The following is a 23,168-nucleotide window of genomic DNA, read 5'->3' on the forward strand; positions in this document are numbered from 1 at the left end:
TGAAAAAATGGGGTGTGGACTCTCCTCTTTGGTTCAAAGAACAGCTCCTTTTACATCTGCTTTATGTTGGGGTTCCATGTGCATGGTTTGAAAACTTATCACATCTTATACAGCCCCTTAGATTCTCCGGGAACCATGGCCTCCTGGGTCCTCTGCTGCCTGCTATGCCTCAGGTTTGACTTTGGCTGTACCTTTCCATGGGGCTGCTCTTTGACCCACCACCATGATCGATCAACTGTGCTTTTGTCCTTGTGGGTCTTCTACTGAGAACTGGCCGAACTATCACTTGCCCAAATGGGTTGGTTACTTCCCTTGGCTGCCACTGTGCATGTAGGCCTAACTGCCACATGCCCCAAATGTCTGGCTTCTCAGGTCACTTCTGTACTTGGATGAAAAGCCACACTGTGGGGTGTGGGATCTAGCTCTCTAATCAACTGCCAAAGAAGCCAGATGAAATAATGCAGAAGTTGTCTCCTTGAAGGGTGAACTTTGATGGGTGGAATAGGAGATGGGGAGATAACTCCCCACACCTTTCTCCCTCTTAGGAACTGTCCCAAAGCGTGATTCTCCATGTTGCCTGTCCACATGTGGCCGAGGTGCCCCTGCTGAGCAATCAGCTGTGTCTCTGAAACACAGGAAACAGTGGCCAGCCAGACTAGTAACATATCACCTTACCTTGCTTCCTACTCTTCTCTGCCTCATATTCTCTCTTTCTCATTCTCAGTGCCTGGGATTGGACCTCCCAATAAAACATAGGCACTTAATCAGTGCCTCAAGCTCTGTTTCCTAGGGAACATGGGCTAAGGCAAAAATCATTGATACAATTCAGTCCCCTTAGTTACAGATGTCCACAACATGAACTTGACTGTGTCCCTCTGACTTCCCACCACCTATGAAATATCCTTAGCAAGGCAACGGTGCCCTCCACAACCCACCATCATCAGCTTGTGTGTCACTTGCTGACTCACAGTTACTACTTAAGTCATTCCAGACAGCTTGTAATTCTTTCCGCATCCATGTTAGGGCTCAACTGTTTCTTTGTGTTTGGACAAGGCAACCCCTCTGCCTGATACGATGAATCTATCTATCTTTGTTTGGCTAATTTTTACTAATTTTCATTGAGATAACTGGCAGTTGTCTTTCTCTGTCCATATTCCGAGATGCCTCCAGGAAGGCACCTAGCACAGCACCTGGAATATAATTAGTGCTCTGTAGGTATTCAAGTATTATGGACAAGGGTTCAGAGAGGGCAAAATTTGCCCATGGTGACAGTGGCAGAGCAAAGCTAGTGTATAATGTGTTCATTCTACCACTTCTATACTCTCTAGAAAGTGGTGTGATTTTCCCCCCAACATTCATTCATTCATTCATTCATTCATTCATTCATTCATCAAGTATTTATTAAATTAGTACCTTATGAGTCAGGTCTCTTAGATTTTGGGGATTCAGCCCTTTCTAAGGCTTCTAGTTTCTCACATTCTTATTTTCAGATCTACCACAGAGCCAGTGTGTTGTAGTTTTATTATTGCACATACCTTACTAGTTTGATATTGGAAATTAAAAAAAATTACTACCTGTACTGAATCGAACTCATCAATCAATCAACCAATCAATAGAAGAATCAAAACAAACTCAAAACTAAGATTCCAGAGCTACTGTAATTTGTAATCACAAATGGGGAAGTTGAGGCTCAAAGAGATTAGTGATGCTAAGACCTCAAATTATGTTTCCAGACTTCCATATCAAAGCTTGAAGTTCTTCGCACTTTTAAAAAACTGTATGATTTAGCCACATGAAAGGAATAAGTCACATTTATTTGGTGACATTTCCCTCTAAGAGTTCGACAAGAGAAATGTCAGTGTTTCTATCATTATTTTCTGCCTTTCCATCTGCCATGCCTGAACCAGTGATCAATGAATGACGTTCCTACCAGATGAACCAGTCTTGCGATTAGCATCCTGGGTATATACATGTGAGTCCCCTGCAGTGCAGGAAGTAAATGTTAGGACGATTTGGATTTTTTTTTAAATTTTTTTTTATTGGGGAATATTTGGGAACAGTGTACCTCTCCAGGGCCCATCAGCTCCAAGTCGTTGCCCTTCAATCTAGTTGTGGAGGATGCAGCTCACGGGCCCATGTGGGAATTGAACCAGCAACCCTGTTGTTCAGAGCTCACACTCTAACCAACTGAGCCATCTGGCTGACCCTGGATTTTTTTTTCTTTAATTTAAAAATAGGACAAGAATCAAGTTTGATAAAAATTTTATCCATTCATTAACACAGGTGGCCAAATAGCAGACATGTCACATATGGCCTTCAAGTATTTTGAGGGGAGTAGGAGCTGCGTAACCTGAAAGGGTTGTCAACGGCCCCCTTACCTGCTGACTTGCTTTTACTGAATTGCAGCTCATATTTGCCCTGTTAAGTGGATTTACGGATTATATAATCTAGTTTTAACTGAACTAATCCTCACAAAATGGACAATTGGCTTTAAAAGATCCTAGTAAAGAAACTGTGGATTGAAGATAATGCTAATTGAACAAGCACAAGGGAACAGAATGATAAACAAGAATACGCGTAACAGATACACCTACTCCTGGGGGAGTCGATGTCATTCTGGTTTACACACCAATGGGGCTACATTCAGATCTAGCAAGAATTTAGCCAAAGTAATTCAAAATTATCAAGGAAAATATTTTCAATAGAAATTTACGTCCACTCTCTTTAACAATGAACTTCTAAGTGTATGCTGTGCCTTGAAGTAACTAGCTAATTATATCAGACGTCATCATGAAGAGCAAGACATTTAAAAATGAAGCTTTCAGAACAGAAACTCGGGCCTTTACAGAATTTCTTTGGTGGGGGTAATTTTTAAAACCATACTTTACATAATTTTGACCACATTTAACAATAAAACTATAAAGCTTTTTGAGATTTCTTAATATATGGGAACTACTTTACATAGTAAAACTAATAATACATACTGTAAAATCTTGTATCATAAATCAATATAGTACCTAATTCCTTGGAATCTTTGGATTGTAAAGAATTCAATATGTAACCATTAAAGTGTTTCCAAGTTTCACAATTACGCAGAAGTTTTTACTCCATCGCCATCTTCTCTGACACTACAAAATGCAAATGTTGTTATTACCTTTCTGTTTTCAGAATTTCTCACTGTACAGTTGTCCTTGGGGGGATTGCTTTATCAGAGCATATTTTTATAAGCTTGTGAAATTTCCCATTCATTGACTCAAAGATAAACTATTTAATATACACACACTGATGCATGGAAACTGTTTTTGGAAACTGCCCATTTTATAAGAAATATTGCAAAAAGTATAAACTTTCTGAGAAAATCTTCACATGGAAAAATAGTAACCCATGAAAGCAAATGAATTAAAATCTTAATATACTTGGTTTAGGTTGGGTTTTTGAAAAACCAAGAGAAGAATCAGTGACACACTACTTTCTTACTTAAATATTGTCTATCTCCCGAATGAAATATTTTATTCAATCTTTAGTAAGAAAAATGGTGAAATATAATGATTTCATAAAAAAAACTCTACTGTATAATTTTCTGATGTGCTGCCTTTGTGCTGTCAAATTAATAATGCAGCAGGCTTGCCCTTGCCCTCATTTATGAAGTAAAAGAATCATTGTAATATTGCCGTAACAAATAAGCAACACTGCAAATCAGAATCTATAGAATGCCAAAGGCTCAAAGGCATTGACCTTCAACCTTCAGAAAACACTCATTCAGTTAATATCCAGCACCAAAAGCCATTTTCCTTATCTGCCATAATATACCTGAACACACCTATGTGTGCACCTACACATCCCATAGTCTCTTTCAGTGTAAGTACAGAGGTATAGATTTATTTTCATGATTGTAGAATTTGAAAGCATTTGCTCTTCACCCACAACTCTCCCACTTGGAATATGTTCCTCTTATCGTATATCATTAATAAAAAATTTGTTGAAATAGAGCTCTCTACTCAAGCTTACATCTGTAGCACTTTGTTCTCATGGGTAGCGGCGGCCCTGATAACAATGAAACAAATAAAGTCAGTAGCAATTCAACAACCTAAAATATATGTACTCCAAATCAATGCCATTTTACAGGTAAACAAGCATTTTGTACACTAATAAATAATGCTATAAATCTTGCTATATTGGATTGCGAAGAACTCCAACTGAATAAAATTGCTTGACATAGGATTTACTTATTCTGCACATTCATAAAAACAACTTGTTCTCTGACAGCACTCATTCTTGGCAATTTACCACAGCTGTCAGCAGCCAATTTGTTCAGATTACTGCTCTGCATAAAACTGTAACAATCATGAGGATTTATTAGCTGATTATCATAAAGGTGGCAGTCCGTCTTGCCTGCCAAAACACAGGTGATCAGAAAGTTAAATAATTACTCGCAGATTAACATTACTTGACCTTCACTTGAAATTTGTAGTTCAGCAACAGGTAAAATTTGTTGTTGAAACTTGCAGTACGGTGCAACCACCTAAGTTGGTTTACTGACTACTCAGCATTTTATCGAGTACTTAATGGCTTTAGAACATACTGAATATAAGACCAAGGTGAAAGGAGCATGGACTTTAGAGTCAGAAGTCCTGGATTTGAGTCTGGCTGAGCAACCTGTAAACTTCCTTCTGCCTCACTTTTTGCATCTGTACAATTGGTAGATGAACTACCCTCATTATTCCCTAATTTGATGAATTATAGGGGGCAAAAGCCTCACTGTTTGGGTTCAAGTGAGAATGGGAGTGGGGTAATGTTCACTGTTAAAATAGTTTTCACCATATTGACACTCCAGATTTGCAAGTGGCTCTTTCATTTATAGCCAATCTTGTCTTCATTATGAAAACTAAGCCCTGTTATTGAGTAGATATTTACAAAACACATTTGCAAAACTCATTATATATGACCAAAACTGGAAAATAAAGTGGACAATAACAAAACTATAACACAATAAACTAATCTATGTAGATAATCTAATTTATACAAGTGTTCTCAAATTGGGACTTAATTTAGATAGTGTCCTTTAAAAAAGTTAGTGGGTAATGAAGGTACAGTAAAAAATAAGAATAGAGGACACACTTCCAACTAGATTACTAGTTTATTATAAAAGGATATAACTCAGGAATGGCGAGATGGAAGAGATGCACGTGGGAAGGGTCACGGAGCTTCCGGCTCTCTCAGGGTGCCCCATTCTCCCAGCACCTACATATGTTCACCAACCCAGAAGCTCCACAAATGGATTTTTTCTCTTTTTCCCCCAAATATCATAAGACTATAACAGCTCCCCCATCATCTAGAGCAGGGATGTCCAAACTGCGGCCTATGATCCATTGTTAATTGGCCCGCAGCAAATTCCAAAAATATATTTAGTTTACTTAAATAAACCAGGTGAGGCAATACGTACTTCACCTCGAGTGAGTGGCCTGGCTGTTTGTGTATTTTACCGCATGTGGCCCTTGGTAAAAAACGTTGAAAAAAGTTTGGACACGTTGAAAAAAGTTTGGACACCTCTGATCTAGAGCAATCGCTATGATCTTCAGAGCAGCCATTTGTCACTGTTCTCTCAAATTTTGCCAAAATACGGATAAGCCCGTAGAAACAAGGTGAAGTGAGATAAACAGGTCCACCTCTGCCAACGATTTCTGTAATATAATTAGACCTGTCCTTGAAGAACTCATATTATGAAGTGAGGGAAAGGGAAATGTCAGTACCAAATAGGCTAAGGAATTGCCATAATTTCCAGTTTGGAAATTCTTTTCAAAAAAAGAAAAAATACATAAAAAGGATATCCATCATTATGGGGGGAAAAAAGAAAAAGGTGTAAGAAGGACTTCATGTAATATGGACTCCAAAGTACAGGAAACCAGTACATTTTACCAATTACTTCATTATTCTACTAATATAAGAAACTTTGAATATACAGTAATGAGATTGAGGTAGTAAGTTACACATGACAGTCATTCTGATTATTTTGGTCACCAAATATAGCTAATGTTGCTATAAATTATGAAAATGAATTCATTATTCAAAGAAGAGCTAGACAGTACCTACTTGATAGCGTTCATAACATATTGAGGGAGACAGAGCATAGATGTATAACTATAATGACATGTATTCAGTGTGTTAACAGATGTGTACTGTTACTTAAACTTGTGGTATATCCAAAGAGAACAAGAGAAACTTGGAAAAAACGCTGAATAATTTTCTGAACCAACAAATTCTTCTGCCCAGCATACTTTATCTCAGTATTGTCAAGTTTCAGTGTGTTTTGATCCAAAGACACATATATAACTACCAAAAAATTTAAAAAATAGGCTTTAAAGTAAGAAAACAATTCATATAATCAAGCAGTCATTCAAAATAACTTTGGCTTTGTAGAAGGATGTCATGTAAGCCGCAGAATAGCCCTTTCTTCACAGCACTGTCAGATTAACATCGATCTGCCTCGCTTAATGCTTCCTTCACTAAAACCTGGGGACTCCACTGATTTATGAACTCCTATGAGATTATAAAGATTCTTCACCTTGTAGGGAGTTGTAGGAAACAATGCATTTTACAGTCACAATATACTTTATGGAAAGTAATGATCTCAGATCACTTACAGACTATCTGAGATCTCACTTGATATAAAATACTTGATATAAAATACTTAAAGGAACAAATAGCATGCTATTTGTTCCTTTAAGTATTTTATATCAAGTGAGATTGCTCATTCTCAACTCTGATAACTGTTACGCACAGTATTTCTGACATCTGGGGAAAATTTCTGGATATCAAATTTGGACACCCTGTCCATCAACTGGTCAAAACTGCCACCTACTGGTCAGTCTTCAAATTTGTTTTTCAGTTCATCCAAGTACTGCCTTACCATGGTAAGATCCCTTCCTTCAAAACAGCAAGGATTATGTACAATAAGCACACTTAAAGCAAACATTCTTTAACAAAATTCACCTTCTCTGGGGTGAAACAAAAATATCAAATTGCACGAACCTGCCAATAAAATCATCCCTTTTCCCAGCGTCTTTGTCCCATGCTGTGATATCAATGATTCCACCTCTTTCTTCATAGAGATGAAAATCAAATTGTTCCCTCCACTGAGGATTCAAAGTTTTGGGCATAATCTGGAAAACCAAAAAGTCATTATTGTCTCATAAATATCAGTCTTTTAAAATATTTAACTTGAGACATTAAATCAACTTTAGCTACTGTCTAGAAGAACATGTAAGTGTGAGATTTGAACAAAAGCTTCCAGAAATGATGGAAACGAGTCATTAGCTCTCTGGTATTTTTACCGCACATTGTATGAAAGAACTCTAAAGAATATGTCCTGAAAACCAGTCACTCCCTCATCATCTTGAATAACATATGCAAGATATGAATTATATACGAAAAGCAAATCATCTATAAGTGAAATAGCTCACTCAGATACTAGCAATTATTTTACATAACCAGTTAATAAATCGTAGTCTATCATCTCATAATAAAAAAAGATGAGTATTCCCAGAGTTTCTTTTTTTAAACTTACTCCCCCACACATGGGAATTCTGAACTGAATACATGAAAATTAAATTTTAAAAAATTAAAAGAAAAATAACAGATAATAAAGTTCTGTGGGAGCAGGGGGAAAAAATATAGTGAGTTTGGGGTGGTCAGGTAGACTTTTACCTTAAAATTATAGTGCTGATGTATCATCCCCATTTTATATATGGAGAAACTGAGACCTGGAGGTTAAGTGACCCATCCAAAGTCAATATGTTTTAGAATCTAGACTCTAACTCAAGTCTTTGATTAGAGCTTCAGATCTCTTTCCACAAAATAATATCTCAAAAATGTTTGTGAATTAGTATTAGTGTGTGTGTGTGTGTGTGTGTGTAATCTCAATGTTGCATATAGACACCTTATCTGAAGGTAATTTTGTAACTTTAAGTATTCAGGTAAGACACCTGGTGGTATCAATAAATAAAGTGATCCATATTGATGTGCTTTAAAATTCTGTTCACCATTGGGTTAAACGACATTCAAATTTGTTTCCCCGTTCTTTCTTTTTTAGCAGGAGGGCATGCTGTGGCCTTTTCTCTGTTTAATGTATGGCAGACAGATCTTCAGATGTAAAGACTTTGAAAGCAATGAAGTATGTTATGTGCACAGGTAATGCAAATGAATCACAATTTTTAAAGTTCATAATCTGAAATTAATCAGCAATAGATCATGGAAAGAAAGAGCAAAGAGAGACACGTGTCCATAGCTGGGTTTCATATTTCATACCTAAAGAGCAGAACTATAAAAGTAAGTCATGTTTTAAGCCTATCAGAACATGGAAATGATGTTAATTGATAAAGGACAAGACAGAAGTGGTCATAGGTACCTATTTTTGGAACAGTAGTTGCTTTAAAATCTGTTATTAAACCCATGCAGAAAAAAAGATGGCACTGGATGGATGCTATGATAATCCAAATGTCTCATAATTGGGCTGAGATGAACTCCTTCGGTATTTTGGGGAGTGGTCTGTCTTACTTATTTGGTCATAAGGAGCCTAATTTTTCAATTTTCTTTTTTAGGATGGTCCTCCTGATATAATTTCCTTCAGGTCAGAAATCAGCACTCAGTAAGGTAACCAATCAGCCTGCTAACAAATCACCTCTGCGATATTTCTAACTACCTTAGATACTGATGAAAACCTCCTGGGCCAGAAGGAGACTAGGCAGGCTGTTTATCAAAATTTCATGAAAATAATGATGTCAAGACCAAGATGTTCCTGTCAAAGTAAAATGTGATTTCTAATACATGGGTCTGATCAGTTGTCCCAAGCTGCCTATGAATACCAGCTGTAGAAGCTGACCATTAAAGAGGTTGAATTTGGATATAACACAGATACAACATGTGTCCCAAATACAACTATGACTACTATGACCTTTGCCAATTATTATTATTTCTATCAATAATATGATAATATGATTATTTAATATACTATTATTACCAATATAATTGTTAGTACACAATATACTTATTACTACTGCTGCTACCTTCCTCTTCCTTCTGCCAGTAACATTGATTGAGTATTTATCATGGGCAAGACAGTATTCCAAGCCCTTTACATGCAAAACATATTCATTCAATCTTCTCAATAACTTTATTAGGTAGGCATTATTTTAATTCTCATTTTTACAGATGGGGAAATCGGGGCATGAAGAGGCAGTCACTTGCCCCATGGCACATTGCTAGTAGTGGGAGCAGGAATTTGGCCCCTTGTTTTCTAAATAAATTTTAAAACAACTTGCAATCTGCACTGGTGCAAGTCAGTTTGAATAAAATAGTTCAGAGTAATGCACACAGATTTTTATGGCATATAAAATAATGCTATTTGCACTAGTACTGATACTAGTACTAGTTGTAATAATAATACCGTGTTTCCCCATTAATAAGACCTAGCTGGACAATCAGCTCCAATGAGTCTTTTGGAGAAAAATTTAACATAAGACTTGGTTTTATTTTACTATAATACAAGACTGAGTATAATATAATATAATACAATACAATACAATACAATACAATACAATACAATATAATATAATATAATATAATATAATATAATATAATATAATATAATACCAGTTCTTATATTAATTTTTGCTCCAAAAGACGCATTAGAGCTGATTGTCCAGCTAGGTCTTATTTTTGGGGAAACAGGGCAGTAGCCTGTAACACTCTTTGAGCACTCTACGGGCTAGGCATTGACTTAGGTTTGTTCCAGCCTTTTTTCTTTTAAAGATAGTTCCTACTATTATGTCTGTGTTATAAATGAAGAAATTGAGACATAGACAACTTAACTAGTTTACAGAGCGTCACATAGCACATAAAGTAAGAAATGCAATACAGTTGGTCTTGTTTGCTGACATGATGTTCAAAAGAAATTCTGTTAAGCATTTAAAAAAGTATCTAGTGTCCTCTTCCAAATCATGGCTGTTAACCAACCATTTAACCAACCACTGCCTTCCAAATAGTGACAGGAACACAAAAGAGATACAGTCACCTTGCTTTTGTACTTCTGATGCCCAAGCCGGAACTTCACGTAGGGGTCACTCAACCCGTTTGAATCCATCGCCTTGAGGTCTCGCCCCTCAATCAATGTGATACTGACTATTCCACGCCAAAGATGTGATTTTCTGTGTACATCTGAGAGACGTAAACTTTGGGTCTGAAACTTTTAGCAAAGGAAAACAGAGTTAGCTTAATGTGTTTTAAACAAAAATGCCTCATTTGGCATTACATTTTCCCCTGTTGTTATAATTTAAAAAAAAAAAAGGCAGTTACCAATTTTTTTAAATAAAAATAATTTATGGATTAGAATTTATTAATTATAAATTAGTAAATATGAAATTATCATCTCATGAAAAATTTAAGGTTGTTGTGTAAAAGAGGTGAGTGCTGAAAATAAAGTCTAATTTTTCAACTCTTAAAATTACAAGATGTAGATACCTTAAGAATATCAGAGAACATTTGCATATTTGTCAAATATGCCTGTGTCAAAATTAGTATAAAATATTATAATATCAAAGCCCTTATCCACACTGTGATATTTAATTTTTAATTACTTATGGATTTTTGAGAATTTTTTTCATGTAACAAATGAATTTTACAGGTGGTTTTTAGTTGTAATATTAGTTACAAGTTCTGGTCAGACTATTAAAAAATGTCTGTATTGCCATATTAAGAGATAACTGAGTTTCAGCTCACTAAAGAACTATTTAAGGTACCATAGAACAGAAAACAACCAATATGGCCATCCGAAATGCCTTGCTTAATTTTAAAACTTGCATCACAAATTTTAAAAATTACATATATGATTTACATTGGCAGGTAAGTTTCTGGATTTATTTCTCATTCTAGTATTCATATATTTTCTTTAATGATTTTTATTATGCTCAATTCTAAGTCACAATATTCAAGTCAGTGAACCAAATCAGAAATTTTAAAAATTAACATGTCTACTGAAAATGACCGTATAATTTCTTTGAACTAACTCACATGTAAACCAAACTAAAGAAAGTGGCTAAAATGTTAATAACTTTACAGTCTGGATTCAGAACCAAGCAGTACTATTAAAATTGCTATTTCATCCTGTCAAGGATGTTTTCTTCACTTATAGTCATTTCATGACAAAATTCAACATTTCTCTCAACCTCAAATTACTCCACTTCTAAATTATGGATTAGCTCTACTTTTGGCCTCGCTCCATCTATATTAATGTAATAAAGTTATAAATTATTTTGTATAACTCCCCCTCCCACTCTGAATTCCTACTTGTTTTCCATACCATAGTAATGCCATAGCCATTTTTATCTGTCATCATCAAAATTCATGTATTTCAGGATGCTTTTATTAGGAAGATGAAAACTACCTTCTTCAAGTGACAATACTTTTAATATTTAAAGATTTCAATGGAAATCTTTCTTCATTACATTGCATATTTCCCTGCCTTGGTGGTCAGCAAATTTTGAACAACATTGCCTTATAGATATCAATGTGGGCCTTTGCATACACACCCTCACCTCTCTGAATCCAAGAGCATTGTTCAACTGTGTTCTGAAATGCAACAGAGGTTTCTCGGAGCACCTGTAACGTTCACAGGACTCCATGCCCACTTCATCTAGAGCCCCTCTGCTCCCATCTGTTTTTTTGCACATTGGGTTTCCACATTGAATTTTCTTTGAACCAAGGATTTCTTAGATTAACATAATTGTTTAGAATTCATTGCACCAAGTGATCTTCAAGGTTGTTTTTTTTTTTTATTTTAGCTCTAAGATTTCATGCTACTTATTATATAATGCAGCAATGGATTTCAATGTCTGTCTGTCTATCTATCTATCTATCTATCTATCTATCTATCTATCTATCTATCTATCTACCTATCTATCTATCTGACCACTTCTGTTGAGACTGCCTGTAACAGAAGACTCTAGAGAAACGGGTTCTAAACTCTGGGTCTGAAACTTTAGTTAAGGAATGTGGATGGCAAAGAAGGAAAACAATCTTTTTGGCAAGTAACAAGAAATAATTATCTTAGTGAAGAATGAGGAGTTAGTAACTACCCAATTAGATAGAGGTTTAGTATTTAAGAGTACGTTTGGGTACATTATATCATGTGGTTTCCACTAAAACCCTATGGAGTAAGAAGACAAGAACTGCTATTCCTATTTTACTAATAAGGAATCTGAGACTCAGAGTGGCTGGGCTAATAAATGATAGATATGTGACCAGAGCCCAGGACGTCTGACCTTTATTCCTGAGCTTCTCCCATTATTGGTGTTCAGGGCAGAGACTCCTAGGTTTAAAGGTCATCGTTTAAGGATAATGTTGCTAAAGGGTACTCTCTTGTTAAGTGAATTGATTATATCTGAAATAACATTCTAGGCTAGATTTTCCTCCATGGCTAATACATGAAATCTACTTTTCTATGATATAAGCACATGTATTCATACTTGCAATATTTCAGCTTACTGATGGATATATTTAATGACAGTTTCCGTGCACTGTAGAAGCAGAAGTCATATATAGCACTCAGTCAAATAGTAGGTGGGTACAGTCTAGGTTACATAGCATCTTCAATCAGCAAAGCTATGCCAGGTTCCTGAATGGTACCATGTCTGAAATCCTTCCTCGCTTGCTCCTCTTCCCATTTTTCACATGAGAATAACAACTTGACTTACAGGAAAGGAAGGATAAAGAATGCCTTCCATAGGATTCTTCATGCTTTTCAGAGAAGTTAATGGAGGCTTTACCTACTGTCATTAGTTGTTACAAAATGCTTTTCTATAACCTGGAAGAACATTCCCAAAATGACTTGGGAAGCTAAGGAGGAGAATGAAGGGGAATATCGCTACACAAAAATAGGGCTAATAAACGAGGAAATTAAGGTGATTGGTGCAAAAAGTTTAAAGTATAATATAGGTGGGGGTGTGTGTGGCTCCAAAGACATACTAATCAGATAACTTTTTTTAAAGTGATTTTTCCCTCTTTACCATTTCTTTTTGTTTAAGCCGTACTCTTCTAAAAAGAAACTCCATTAATTTAGCCATGATTTAATTAACTGCATACTCATGAAACAGATAAATATTTAGTCTAAATGTGAAGAATAGGAACTTGAAATAAAACTATAAGATAAAGGGGTAAAAGATAAACTTAGCCTATAACAGTGGAAAAGATAAGGGCTTAATGTAAACACCCACTTACTTGCATCTTTCTAGTAATTTCTGATTACGTGATTTGGGCATGTTTTCTTCTCTATGGTTTCGCAGATTGTACCCCGGGGCCCCAAGTTCTTAGTACTAAGAACACTATTCCGTCTGTGTGTGTTGGGGAAAGGGGCGTTATGGGGTGTGTATGTTGAGGGGCTAGGATAGAGGGGAAAAAATGTAAACTAGTATTTAACCTGTTTAGTCATTTATTACTAAATGACTGATAGTCATTTATTACTCTTAGTTATTGTTTAAATCAAGGTTTTGGAGAGCTCATTGAAGGGGTGGTGACAAGTGGAATTCCACAACTGAAAAAGAAAAAAAAAACAAAAAACTTTGGAAACCACTCGCTTTAATGCCCACCTTAGTACCTTATGAGTCACTTGCTTCTCTATTTAAAGTTCCCTTCTTCTGTATAGCAAAGTTCTGGAAGTGTGACCCACAGCCCAATGGCATCAATGTCACTTGGGAACTTGTTAGAGATTCAAATTCTTTTAACCCCAGCCCAGACCAACGGAATCGGAAGTCCTGGGGTGGGGCCCAGCCCTCACTCGAGGTGTTTCTGATTCATGCTCAAGTTTGAGAACCTCTGCTTTCAAAGTTCTAAGGTACATGCACACTGGTCTTCTATGTTCTAATAACTATTATTAATTTCTGTAATTATAACATTATCCACTCTCTGACATGGATACAATATAGGCTAATTAAAGTCCTTCTTTAGTCCTCTTTCTAAATTTATCGATTAGGAAAGCATATTTGTCTGAGTATTTGGAGAATTTAGAGAGAAAAGCAGGGACCTACTGAAAAATTATGCCAAGTTTGTTTATCTCCTTCCTTTTGTTAATTTTTTTTTACTCATAGGATGTTATCTAAATAATACATATTAATTCAAGGATTGATCAGTCAACCAAGAAGTACTTACTGAGCACCTAAAGGACAGAGTGTTAAACAAATCCAAGATATTCCTCAATAAAACTAACATATTACAGCTGGTACTTAGTTATTTAAGGTAATGTTTTCAACTACGTCCTTGTTGAAATAGAATTCTGTTTGAGGAGGGAAAGAAAAAGGAAGGGGAGAGTAAAACAGAAAATCAACCCAGCTTCAGAGCAAAGAACCAAGTCTGCAAAACAAAGAATCTTCAAACTTTTAAAGTTCAAAGTCATTTCCAAGTCTTAGTGGGCAATTTGTTGAAATCAGCGGGCCTGTGCCTCCTGGATGTGACATGACTCCATTCCTGTGGAGCAGAGCTGCTCGTGCATTTCCAAATGGGCCCCACGTGCATCTCACACACACCAGTTTGAGATCCTCTCTCAAAAGGAACATTCATCCAAGGTCAGATTTAATAAAGAAGGTCAAGATACCAGGTAACAATACAAATTTCAAAATCTGAGGCAATTAGTCAATGATGTTTATCTTTACTAAGATTATAGAATTAGTGAGCTAGCATTTTAAAGAGAATATTAGTTTATGCATATTACTCCTTGTTAAGGGACTCAAGATTTCAATTGCTTTTCATATGTATGAAAGGGGTTAGGATAGGGAATGGCTTTTCAGAACAGTAAGTCACCCATGAGAGTTCACAGCTCATGCAAGCTCAGAAAAAATAAATAAACTTAATGGTTGAACTTACTTGTATATTTTGGTAATAAGCACTCTGAAGCTCTGCTCTGCAGAAGCCCAGGACAGGAAAAGCAGGCCTGTCACACATCTGGATGGAAATGAACGATCAGAGCTGTATGGGAAAGCTTTCTGCCACTAGCAACACCTCATTTGAATCAGAGTTTAGCATTACTCTTCAAAAACCATTATTTGAAAAAAAAAAATAAGTATTTGCTTCTTAAGTCACTGTCAGAAAATGTCTTCCAGCACAATGAAGATAAATGTCAATGCAATGATATAATTTCCAGCTACTATTCTCTTCCGTAGCATAACGCTGTGATGGTGAAGAGAATAAAAGACTGAGATTATATGGTGATGGGTCCCACTTGAGTGGTTTCAGGTTTTTGTTAATAGGTGTAGCAGAAAAAAGCAATGTAGCGAGAGAAATCACGGAAAGAATCATATTCCCAAGTCTGCTGCTTCAAAAATGTTTAGTGATGGTTTCCAATGTCACGAAAGTGATAAGCCTCCAGAAGAATAAATGTTACACAGACAGAAAATAGCAATGATCATGTTAACTGCATCCCACAGATGAATCCTTTGTCACGATTAAGGAGATATCTCTAAGTAACAGAACTTTTGCCCCACGTAACACTTACCTTTGTTGCTTTTGCTTCCAAAAACCCAAAAGTCCCTTTCCTACTACAGCCCAGAGCAGCAAGGTGTGGATGAAGAAAGATACAGGTAAGCAAGAAATACTGGGAGGGAATTATCATGGTGGAGCTAAAAGATTGTATTAAATGACTTTGTCTAGAGCAGGTAGACAAAGTTCCTAAACAATAGTATGATGCAGTGAGTCATCAGTTTGAATAACATTAAAAGGGATGATTAGATTAGGCCGGTCTGGATGACAGGTTATATTATATAGAAAGAAATAAGCATGTATTGAGCAGATATTATGTGCTGGAGTTTTCATACTCCGGTGTTTTTCATGACAAGTATTTTTAAGATAAAGAAACTGAGGCACAGAGAAGTTAAATACCCTGCTCAAAGCCAAATGTCTAGAGATTGGCAAGGCTGAAATTTGAATCTGGGGTTGCCAGTACCTAATTGATGATTTTTCCCACTGTCTCTCATTTTTTGGACAGAGCCTAAGAAGTTCAAGATACAAAAAATAAAAGAAAAAGTTAATTTGTACAGGATTTTTTGAAATATTTTGACATATATTTAGAAGAAATCTATTCTTGGGTATTGATTATTGAGAAAGGCAAATTAGGGGCTTACCAGAAGTAAAAGTCAGCAGGTGGTGATAAGATCTATTGTTCAGTAAAGCATTTGCGCATTAGCTGTACTACATAAGAAGTTATAGTCTAATGTCTATTAATAAGGTTGTGAAGTTGTAGAATCTTGCATATAAATTGAGAACACTTCTATATTACAATTCTACTTAATAAAGTTTATTAATTCCATTTCTTGATAAACTGGATCACTAATAATAGGAGATATCCTATTATTCTACATCCTGATTAAAAACAGATCAAAAAATTTTTTTAAAATCTATTTAGGCTTAACATGTGGCTAAAGGAACATTCAGTCATACCCATCTCCTGATATGTATAAATAATCCTTGGCTTTTGTTATTCTGGATTTTATTACCTGTGTACAACCTAATCTTTCCAAATGAGATCCAGACACTGTGAAACTGAAATGAAAAGACATTGCTTGTGCCTTTACAATAGCTGTGTGTGGAGTCAGTCCTTCCCTCTATTTTTAGCACAGAGGTGCACATGCTTTTATTTAATCAAATGATTCACAAGACACTACAAAGAAGAGATAATGACAACCTAGAATGACTGTTTTGTGTGGCAAAGCCTGGAGCATGGAGCAATTATTAGCTCAGTCCGAGGCACAGGCATGTTCTGTCTTTCCCTTTTCTTGCTGAGTTTATTCCAGTGAATTGCACCTGGATGATGAAGTCCAACAAGTAGATTTGTTCTACAGCCGTCCACCCTCTCAAAACACGGTTGCTTGTACAGAAAATCCTCCCAGTGCTTTGTGCAGCCTAGTTTGAAATGTATCACCTAATAATAAAGCTTGTATCCTTTCTGTCTTAGAAGATGATTGATTAACTGGCACTATAAATCCTTAGAGAAATTCTCCTGGTTTTTAGCCTTAAACTTTCTTCCCTATCTCTATTGCTTCTTGGTACAAGTTATGGTGTCGGGAAGATATATATGTGTGTGTATCTATATATCTATATCTATATCTATCTATATCAATATATATGTTATATATACCATGTTTCCCCAAAAATAAGACCTAGCCAGACAATAAGCTCTAATGTGTCTTTTGGAGCAAAAATTAATACAAGACCCAGTCTTATTTTACAATAAGATCAGGTATAATATAATATAATATAACATAATATAATATAATATAATATAATATAATATAATATAATACAATACAATATAAATCCGGGTCTTATATAAGACCAGTGTTATATAACATAAGACCCGGTCTTACATAATGTAAGACCGGGTCTTATATTAATTTTTGCTCCAAAAGATGCATTAGAGGTGATTGTCCGACTAGGTCTTATTTTCGGGGAAACACAGTATATAGATATGTATATATGTATATATATATATTAGTTATGTATATATTATACATAATATAATATATAATATAATATATATAATATACATATATATTCAAATTTTTAACTACCCTCCATAAACTTAATTGTGGTCAAATAAAAGGTCTTAGGCTTTTACTATATTTGCTCAAAATGTATACAAATAGAAAAATCATCATATATGTTATCTTATTTGTCTGCTAAAGTAATCTATAAGTTTCCACCAATAATATGTAAAGAAATAATGAGTTCTGAGGTTGATTTATAGAGGCTTGTTTTTGAGACTTTAAGTTATAAATATGTGGGGTTTTTTTTCTGAGGGTCTTACTTTCATAACTAAGGAGAGAAATAACAGCTGACCTTGGAAAGAAATAACAGCTGAACTTGTCTTGGATGTACGTCTACAGATGAGTTGTTCAGAATGTAAGCACTTTGGCCTAGGATCACATTCTTGTTTTACACAGCCGATACCTCTTCTCCTTGGTCTGCAGGGTCTTCTCCAATCACACTTTTGTCTGACCCTGCCATAATGTGGTGCTCTGACATAACTCCATATTGCTCCATATTCTATGTACTGTTTGCCTATTTCATATTATGATCCATTTCTCCTTTTTTTTTAATATGAGGTAGCTTGGCATAGCCTTCTCCATTTAAACAGTACTAAAATTTCTCTTTAATTTACCACAATGTTCTCATAAGATGGTCTCTTCAAGTAATTCTCAGTTATTGAACAAACATCAGAATCTAAATGTCTGTCAATGGAGATAACTGGGAAGAAACTTAAATGCACCAAATATTTGAAAGAACTGTATTAAGTTACCATCCTTTAATGGGAAGTTAAAAGACTTTAATGAAATTCTGACTTAGTGTAATCCAACTGGCTTCACATAATTTTTATTATTCTCATGAGAAACATGGTGATTACCATACTCATTGCTTAATGTTTTGTGTTCTAAGATAAGGTATTTTGATGAATTATAAATGTTACGCTTTTGGAAAATTAGACTATCCCTGTATTACTTCAGTCTTTTCTATTATTTTGCTCTCAAGAAAATTAAGATATAGCAAGTAGCACTGACATTCACTAAGTGAGTTCTCACCAGGATTCAGTTTCACTCAGTGCAACTCAATTGCTATCTCCTGTACACATGTACTGGTCCTTACAAATAAGTAGATAAAATTGTTCTTTTAAATCACATCCTGTTTAACTCACAAAGCACACATACGCTCTTTATGTAAGATTTTATCGGAGCTATTTAGGTTGTCTGTATACCTAAAAATGTCTCTGTGAAACCTCCTTTCATAAACATCTCCTCTGAAAGTTCATCAAAATACAAGTACCTCTTGGGCAAAGAGCAATGAGTTCACTTGCCAGAGTGACCTTTGCATGTGAACATGAAAGATCATACTATCCAAAGCAGACTTGGTCACTGATTTGGTAAAATGAGACCTCAAACACAGCAACATCACAGTGCTCAAACACATGCATCCATCAATGGTTTGAGGAGAAGGGTCACATAATGAAAGAAGAATTTGAAAGGGTGTCAGTAAAGACACACTAAGGGGTGACTCTATTATGTATCACATCTCTAGTCATTATCAACCAAAAAGGAACTCCGCTGCTTTAAGTCTTCACCAAAACATTTATTTCCATGACATTGAGAGAGAGAGAAAACTCTTGGTCCTGATGATATCATTTAGGTACTTCAGGGAAATGACATCACTTCTCTGGGCCTTAGTTTCCTCACTGGTGAAATAAATCACCCCTAAAGGCTCTGCCTCTATGACCCAATTTGTTTGTCACTCAACATATGTTCAGAGAAAAGACATCAAACCACTGTCTTTCAGATACAAAAAAGCGGTCTTTTCAATGTGCATATTTGTTATTCAAAAATAAGACAGTTCAAGAGATTGGAAAAGGTTAGTGAAGAATACTGAAGGATGCATACAACCAAATGGAAAGTACTGGTAAGTGGAAGACTAATTTGTAAGACTAAAATGGAAAGAAGATGTTGAAAGAGTCACATGAAAGGGACATTTTTAAAAAGCATTACTTGTGGAGCTGGTCCTAGTGGCAAGTCTTCATTAATAGTGATCACTCTGCACATTTGCCACATGTAAAGCAAACTCAACACAGAACACCCTTGAATTCTGCTCTCTTGGCTAGGGAGTGTACCATATGAATTCACCACACTTGACGGTCTTAAGAGAGACAAAATTTTTGCAAAAAGCCATTTACCATTTAATGTAACGGAACAATTCAAAAGCAGTCATCTGTGTGTTCATGGATAATGCATGAACATATAAGAGGAATTATTAATATTTTAGCAAAGATACAGAATGACATTAGCGCATCAATAGACTGAAAGGAAATGAAGAGGCTATAATAATTAAAATAAGCTAACAATAAAAGGCTGCCAAAAAAAAAAAAAAGGGTTTGTGGAGGGTGTAGAGGATGAACAGATGTGGTTTATACTTGCTCACTGGTCAAATCAATGCATGACTTCATCTAGTACCTGCCAGTCTGCTTAAGAGACACAGCAACAAATCTTAAAATTCTGAAGGAGAAGTAGTTTTCAGTCATGAGCAGTTTAAGAGCCAAGAAAAAAATGGCAAACTCCTATGAGTGTAACATTTTTATTGCAATATCTATTGCTAAGAAATCATGTACCAAGTGTGAATTATCAAACAAAGAGGGAAACTCTTGATGGCAAAGTAATAAGTGCATTAGTAACAGTGCTGTGAATAATGCAGGATTATAGCAGAGGGAATAAAAAGGATGACAGAGTTCATTATGTTTAAGTCATGAAAGAGTAAATAATATTAAATTGCAATGGCATTTAAAACATTCTCTGTAGAATTTTCACTTTTTTCTTTATTTAAATCAAAAGTAGAGTTGCTATTTTCTAATTCATAAGATATTTTTTCAAAGAAAGAACACTGATTATCTAGTATGTATGTAGTATAAGATGACTGTAATAGAAGAAAATTATTCTCAAACGGAGCAGATATTACAAGTGAAAAAAGAACCATAATGGATCCTCTAGACAGCATCATAATATTCCTGAAAGGTCTGTGGGCCTCTAGCTGTTAATGATTTGAAATAAACTTGGTCCCACAAGGAACTGACACCAAAGCAATATATTAAATATATGAAGGTCTTACTTTTTACAAATGAAGTAACGAATCAGTCACCTAAGTGACTGAGAATAAAAGTTAATAAAGAAGGCAAATGAATACATTTCTCTGAGAGCCTATTTTGAAAAGTGAATTTCTTAATTCATATTTAAATTTCAAAACTAGTATTCAGAACCAAAGATCAAGAATATTAATATAAAGGATTTAGACATTACCCTCCAAAAGAAAGGCTTCACAGAGAAATAAGATCCAACCACTTCATTTTCTGAGAGTTCCTAAAAACAAACAAATATTTAGCTAAATTTTGAGGTGTTTCTGAGCATACTTAATTAGCCCAACAAAATCAAAACAAATAAAAACCTAAAAATTATATATCCTAAAGATACTCTGGATATCTATAAATTGTAAGTTTTCTTCTTTCAAATCAGTTAAGGTTTTTGTTTTACTCATACCTGCTGTCAATTGTAGTATAGAGAGGATTATTTCTGTATTTTTTAAGAGTTTACTTACCTCTTAATTCTCAATTGTTGATTAATATATTTGAGAGCCTAACATTTTATTTTAGAGAGTAGAACTGTTTAAACATATTTTAAGATTTTGAAATAAGCCAGACAATATCTGGTCCTTTTAACAAAACAATTTAACAGCACAGATCGTCAGACCATTGTTGAAGAATAACAGCAGAAATCTTACTTATAAACACACACCTAATTTGATTTAATTCCTTATTAAAAACTTCCTAGTTTTATTATATAACATAAAATATATATAATATAAATGTCTTAGTTAACTTGAGCTCCCCAAAAATAATTAAAAAACAAATAAATACTACGAAAGGTGTCTATTGGTCTGAAAACAAAGCAACAGATTTATGTTGTACATTTTATTACCTAATCATCAGATTTTTATAAAGTGAAACCAATTCGACTTTAGGAAATCAAAAACATAGTTACTCACTTTTAAACACAACATTTAAATTGCATGCGTCCTTTAAACTTTAATGTTTTGCATCCTTTCTCTGGGTGTCAGTTATGATAAAATTATGGGAAACTGATGACAGTTATGAGAAAGTATTATGACATTGTGAGAAAAAGGAAGCAGTTTTATAACTTATTTGATTATTGCAGTTTGGGTTAGCAACTAAGATTATAGTGGTCCAGCACCTCAAGTGATACCTAATGCAGAGTAGGTGCTCAGTATGTATTTGTTGATTGACTGTTAGTCACTTGGAGTTTTACTTGATTAAGTCTACATATTCCTTCCAAGTGCGATACCAAAACTAGTATCAGAAAATAATAATGCACTAGAGTATTTTAAGGCATACAGCAATTTGAGTAATTTAAGAATTACTCAAATCAGAGATCATTTGTGCAATCTACCTGTGCTTTTTACATGAAATCTATTATTTAACGAAACTTAATTACATTTCCCCAAGTTACTTGCATAGGGTTTGGTTAGGTAGCTTGACTGATGTCAGAGGTCATAGGGAAAAGGTCTTGAGTTTAAGACATTGTTTTATCATCACTACAGAGTCATAATTCATTTACATTTACAGCTATGGTTCTCATCTGTAACATTTAGCACATTGTCGCATCAGTTTCTGAAAAAATATCCTTAAAGAATACACTTACATTTGGACATTGGGGCACACGCCTTAGATGGAATGACTAAGTCTTTTTTGATGCTATACTATTGTTTAACTCAAACACCTTATTTTCGCTTTTAGAAAAGATGCATGTTTTCCTTTTCTATTGCCAATTCTCTTTTTACTTTGATTCCTAGTTCTTTTATTTTTAATTAAGCAGCATGTTTAGCAACAAGTGAAAAAATTGTAAAGTATCATACTAAAGAAATTATTGCTTGAAGTCTCCTTACAGAAATAATTTCTCCTGAATCAATAGCACAAGCTAAACAATTAACAGTAAGTTTTATCTTAACGTAAAATGTGTTAAGGCAGCAAATAGATGTGAAAGTCTTGGCTCTAGACTCAAAATAGTTACAACAAATAAGACAACCATTTAGCATTCAAAAGTATTGTCAATTCATTTAAAGGTTAGATAGTCTAAGGTCTAAGGACTAATATTGAAACTATACCAACTCCACACATTCTATTCTTCCTCAGATGAACACAGAGGGTAATGACCTAATTACGTGATTAGTATTCAAAGAGCAAAACGAGACTGATGAATTTTTCGGAGAAAGGGTTAATGATCAAGATTTAGAACTTAGGTTTCTCTGTTAAAATTTGAAAAACAAAAATATTAGCCACATTTGGACCTACTGAAGTCCCTAGGCTGTGCTTTTCATGCCGTGTTTAATTACTTCTGTCATTATTCATCAACTAAAATTTGTATTTCATTTTACAACCTACATTCTCATGTAAATTTAGGCCTTTATTTCAAATGAAACGACTTAATTTTCCTGTAGACCCTTTTGCCATTTATTGCTCACATGAATACAAAATTCACAGCAGACTAGCCAAAGCCCTCCTTTCACTAGAGTTTCTAATGATAACA

The 23,168-nt window shown here is 34.9% G+C and overlaps 1 protein-coding gene across 25 annotated transcripts in view; it reads right to left on the reverse strand.

Annotated features, from left to right (window-relative positions):
• MCTP1 (multiple C2 and transmembrane domain containing 1) overlaps positions 1-23,168 on the reverse strand; it is a 491,550-nt gene that overhangs the window by 188,424 nt on the left and 279,958 nt on the right. For 11 of the 25 annotated variants that reach the window (XM_074328730.2, XM_074328727.2, XM_074328722.2 and 8 more), the window contains 4 exons: positions 20,868-20,927; positions 14,908-14,985; positions 10,070-10,240; positions 7,030-7,160 (listed from right to left, as the gene is read on the reverse strand). In XM_074328730.2, the coding sequence (XP_074184831.2) occupies positions 7,030-7,160; positions 10,070-10,240; positions 14,908-14,985; positions 20,868-20,927 (440 nt within the window). The remainder of the gene's footprint in view (positions 1-7,029; positions 7,161-10,069; positions 10,241-14,907; positions 14,986-20,867; positions 20,928-23,168) is intronic. The other 14 variants (XM_074328733.2, XM_074328731.2, XM_074328725.2 and 11 more) reach the window with 3 other exon arrangements.

This window comes from Rhinolophus sinicus, chromosome 3 (genome assembly GCF_057876585.1).
Source record: "Rhinolophus sinicus isolate RSI-liver-muscle chromosome 3, RSI-T2T, whole genome shotgun sequence".
Taxonomy (NCBI): Eukaryota; Metazoa; Chordata; class Mammalia; order Chiroptera; family Rhinolophidae; genus Rhinolophus; species Rhinolophus sinicus.